This window comes from Danio rerio, chromosome 11 (genome assembly GCF_049306965.1).
Source record: "Danio rerio strain Tuebingen ecotype United States chromosome 11, GRCz12tu, whole genome shotgun sequence".
NCBI lineage: Eukaryota > Metazoa > Chordata > Actinopteri > Cypriniformes > Danionidae > Danio > Danio rerio.
The window spans coordinates 11,800,001-11,805,074 of record NC_133186.1 but is presented as its reverse complement, the minus strand read 5'-3'; the positions used below and the strand labels follow the sequence as shown (position 1 = coordinate 11,805,074).

Genomic DNA, 5,074 nt, shown 5'->3' with positions numbered 1-5,074 from the left:
GATACCCTTCCTGCTGCAACCCAGTACTGGGAAATATCCATACACCCTCATTCACACACATACACTATGACTAATTTAGCTTATTCATTCACCTATACAGCACATGTCTTTGGAGCACCCAGAGGAAACCCACATGAACACGGAGAGAGCATGCAAACTCCACACAGAAATGCCATCTGACCCAGCCGGGACTCCCACCAGCGACCTTCCTACAGTGAGGCCTTATATATAAAGAAATCTATTTGCTTAAGTCAGCTGAACAGTAAACAACAACAGCAATAGAAACCACCAAAGGACACCATATGAACACAGCCAAAATGACTTATTAGAGCATGCACATCTTTGTCATTCCAATGGATTTTTAAAAATATGTACATGCCGCCTTTTCTTCCAGGTTTCTTGAACTTTTCCCCTTTATGAGGAAAACTATTGAATACTATAAAAGCTGTTCAGCGTTTTTTTTTTCTGATTAACATTTAATAGACTTTAACTAAAAGTTTTAGATTCTGAGCAGGACAGCACACTGGTTCTCCCCCAGCATGTTTGTTCATCATTTCTATCTTAATGTGTTGATCATTTTCTTTTGTGTTTCTGTATTGTGTGAAGGTCACCCAGTCCACAGTTTATGCTGCTATAATCTTTATTCAGTTTTATTCATAAACTATGTACAATATATACACTGTGCTCACGTCGGCTCCAGGTCTCTTGGGTGAAGGTCTCTCAGTGACGTGGTCTCTTCTGGTCGCCATGCATCTCTGGTGAAGATGGGGAGCGGGAACGTTTCCCTCTGGCGTCCTGGACTGAAGATGCTGCACCAGCTGAGGAAGAGGAGGACAGCGGCTTGGTCTGGCAGGAGAAGGACGGCCTCTTTTTCTTCTCAGCAGCATAGGCCTCACTGAACAGATCGAGCGCAAACACACACAAGCAGACATAAAGTGAGATTTTCACAAACACTAAAACATGCTGCAATGCCAAGTACAGTTTACTCACGCATCTATGATGGGAATGACGTATTTGCCGCTGCCGTCCATCATGACTCCCTTTCGGTTTGGGTCGTCCACCTCCAACAGGAAGCTGCGTGGAATCCCTGTGCTCCTCCTGATGCGCTTATGCGGAGCAGAGCTGCTGCCCTGTGAATTCATGAGTGACAGTCAAACGACAGAGTAAACAATCTGACTGATGGAGACAAGAGCTCAAGTTCACAGCAACCATAAGCTTAGAAAACCCAGTTACCCCTTTAGAGGGGCAGTGCCTAATGTGGTGTCCTGGGATCCCACAGTGAAAGCAGACATAGTTGGGTGGAAGAAGCCCAAGCAGTGTCATGGCCTCACTGATGAACATCAGAACCATGAGAATCAGCTCTAACATTTCTCCCATAACCAAACCTGTCAGTGTCTGAACGCTCACCTGCTGGAGTAGTAGCACAGACTGGACTGGTACATCACCGCTTTTAGCTTGTCCTCCTCTGATGCCTGTGCCTCAGCCAGATTCTCAGTCTGTTTCACAGGCATTTGCACATTAGAATTTTATTTCACTGATTTGCTCTAAATAAACACCTTCAAATCTCCCTAAGAAGCTGTGTGTGTTTGTGTGTGTGTGTTTGTGTGTATTGTTGTTTGCTAAACACTGCGTATTGATATTCTGCACTACATGTCATTATGACGCCTCAAATGCAAACACTGCAGTTCAATACAGAGCAGCACTGGGGGGTGAATAAATAATTTGTTCAATACCTTCAACAGCTGCTCCAGTGAGAGGAGTGAAGAATCACCTGTTTGAGAAGATTTGGCTGATGGTCCAGCTTGATGTCTGCAAAACAAAGGAGCTTGTGTGACTAAAACACCACAGACAGACTCAAACTCTTGATTCAACATCTATCAGAGGATGATTGCGCTCATTTCACATGACTTACCCAACAAATCTTCTGTTGGAGGACTTCAGTCCAGCCGCAGGGACCCGTCTGATGATGACCGACGTGTTTTTGGGGATGAGAGCATCATCATCTGTGTATTCTGACACCAAAATAAAGTTTGAATATAGCAATAATCATTTACCATGGTATACTTTGAGCGCCATTAGCATTTTAAAACACTCAGAACATCACTATATGTCACCATCAGAGTCATGATAACACATGTCAGCTTCTACAAGTCTGTCTGATAACACATCTAATGTTAGTGTAGTATAGTTTAAGTGGCTTTTCCTCATCTCACCTTCATCAGTTTGGGCTTTGCTGATCTTCAGCTGGCAGAACTTCAGCCTCTCGCGCCTCATGATCTGCCGCTTCAGCTCTCCCACAGTGATGTTGAGGCCCTCAAACTGGAGCGAGTCGTGGGTGAGTCGACTCTGAAACCTGTAATGAACACAAGACATACTGAACACAAAACACAGTGTGATAGCAAGGGTCAAACCTGAATGAAGGGAGCAGCAGGCGATCAATCGATGTATCCAACGATCAATAATATCAATAGTCTGCGAATAAGTTGCCACGAAGAACGCCGAGATCAGATGCCAATGACAGAGCGAAGTTCAAAACAACACAAAAAGAACCGTTGCCAAGGATGCTGACGATCACGTGACGAGGCGCTAAAAAACTTCCGCGTTATTTTCTCATTAATAATATTGAAATCATTACTATGATAATAATAAAATAAACAGCAGAACAGTTGGACATCTCTGAATAAAACACAGCAGCGTTTCCGTACACGAATGATTCTGGCCTTTGTAAAGAGTCGGGCGAGTCAATGAATCAGTGATTCGTGGCTGAATGAATCACTCAAAGCATCACTCGATTAAAGCGGTCTCTTGCTGCCACCTATTGGCGATTTGTTTTTCCGTTTTTAAAGTATTTTAACACTTTTTTTAAGGCACCTTCAAATGTATTTTCTACTAAAGTTCATATCCGTTAAAAATGATTTAAAACTCTCTAAGCTCATCATTTCTTGATGCGTTTATAATGTTAATATAAATCCATTCATGTTTGTGTTTGATCTTCATTATGTGTTAAAATCAATACAATATTAAAGTTGCATTATCTAAATCCAAATTTTAGTTCAAAGCTTTATTATACAGCAATATTTCTATACATTTCTATAAAGATACTGTCTATTTGAGTCAGAAGATTTTCTGTGTGTGTGTGCGTGTGTGTGTGTGTGTGTGTGTGTGTGTGTGTGTGTGGCAGTGGATTACAGTAAATGTAGAAGTGATCAGAAGTGTGTGATATTTATTGTCTCGCGCCACTGAACCCGGCGAGAGCTGAGAGAATCAGAGCTGTGGAGAATCTGATCATCACAGCGACCTCTAGTAGAGGAAAAATTAATGCTGAAGTAAATTTGACTTTTATTGGTCTTATGGCACTGAATAAAAATATTTGTCCCAAATAAAAAAATAATATAGTTATTTATAGTAAAGACTATAGTGTTTTGGGACCACACAGTAAAGTTCATTACACTGTATAATATAAAAAACAAACATTTGTGCTTTATTTAAAGGTCAAGTCAGGTTTACTGTTGTATAGCTGCATGACAATGGATAAAAAAAACTAATAAAAACACACATCTAGAAGACAAGAGTAAGCAGTAAAGTACACTGAGAAAAGGTGTTCAATTGCTGTTTTTTTGCATTAACAAAGAGTCATAAACACAATTTTACGCAAATGTATAATTTATAAAATATGTAATGAATAATACATATAGAATTAATATTTTCATAACTAAATTATTTATAATGTGTCATTTAACAGTAAAACATCTTGTCAAATAGGCCACAGTATACATCAGGAAATGAAAAGCTTTTAAATGACAACAGAAAAGCAGTTCAGCGACTAACATTCACTCATTCAGTGATATCTCATTTATTCATTCATTCACTAATTAAGTCAATACCTTTTCAGTCACTAAATATGGTGTCAGATGCAGATGTGGCCTCTATCAGTGTAATGTAATCTACATCTTATATTGTACAATGACCCTGATCTGTTGGTTGCAGATTAATAATCACAAACATAATTTTCTATTCATAAAAGCTAAAAACTTATTTAGTGTCAGAGAGTACAAAGTGATTTTATTTTACCCTCTAATATTGCAACTGTTTAGTCTTTAGACCAAAGAGTTTGTGGTTTTTAATCTGTGTTGTTGCTGCTTTATTTCATCACCTCAGTGTTAGTGTGCAATTCAGAATAATGTGCAGCTAAAGATGAAACAGTCTATCAATTCATGCCACAGACTGTGTGAGATTCTCTCAAGTCTTATATTGAAAGCACTGATGGTCACAACCGCATCTGACACCACAGTTAGTATCTCAGCAAGGGTTAAATGATCATTGTTTATCTCAGTTAATGATTAGTTATTCACGATAAGGAGCAGGTATTAAAGTGGAAGATTAAACCATTAAAGTTGTACTTTTTCAGAGGTTCACTGTTTGCACACTTAATCTTAAATGGATAGTTCACCGCATAATTATGATTGTGAAAATCCTAAATTTAAATTTTTGACTGAAATATCTCTTAGCTGCACAATATTTCAGCATCGATATCTCAATGCGATCATTCACAAAACTGGGTCAGTTGTCATTTTTGTGTGAAGTTTGCATGTTCTCCCCGTGTTTGCAAGACATGCGGTATAGGTGAATTAAATAAGCTAAACTGCCCGTTGTGTATGGGTATGAATACAAGAGTGTGTGGGTGTTTCCCATTGGGTTGCAGCTGGAAGGGCATCTGCTGCGTATGCTGAATAAATTGGTGATTCCTTCTGCTATAATTCCCCAGATTAATGAAGGCACTAATCCAAAATGAAAATGAATGAATGAATGAGTCTAGATTATAGTTTAGCCTTTGCATATGTTATGAGGCCTGTGACTAAAAAAGGAACTTAAAAGCATTCAGGACTAATAAATTGCACATTTGTAATTTTAATAACAAAATAATTTATTTTTATATTTATAAAATGAAGACTATAACGGTATTATTTTACATTTGATTTTCAAAATGCTGTACCTAATGACTGTTAGACTCCTCACAAAACAATAAAGCCCTGTTCATTTCATTTCTACAATTTTTTCATTGAATTTATCTCTG

The 5,074-nt window shown here is 38.6% G+C and overlaps 1 protein-coding gene across 2 annotated transcripts; it reads right to left on the bottom strand.

Moving 5' to 3' along the window:
- Positions 1-622: 622 nt before the first annotated feature.
- Positions 623-3,461, bottom strand: si:dkey-23f9.12. Of its 2 annotated transcripts, XM_009305870.5 has the most exons (7): positions 2,214-2,765; positions 1,913-2,012; positions 1,734-1,809; positions 1,408-1,496; positions 1,234-1,330; positions 991-1,130; positions 623-895 (listed from the first exon to the last, which is right to left on the bottom strand). In XM_009305870.5, exons 1-7 carry the CDS (start codon positions 2,371-2,373, stop codon positions 721-723), a joined length of 837 nt encoding a protein of 278 aa, XP_009304145.3. In that variant the 5' UTR covers positions 2,374-2,765; the 3' UTR covers positions 623-720. The 2 variants fall into 2 exon arrangements, with proteins under 2 accessions (XP_009304145.3, XP_073773320.1); XM_073917219.1 differs by lacking the exon at positions 1,234-1,330 and having other exon boundaries at positions 2,214-3,461.
- Between the last annotated feature and the right edge of the window lie 1,613 nt (positions 3,462-5,074).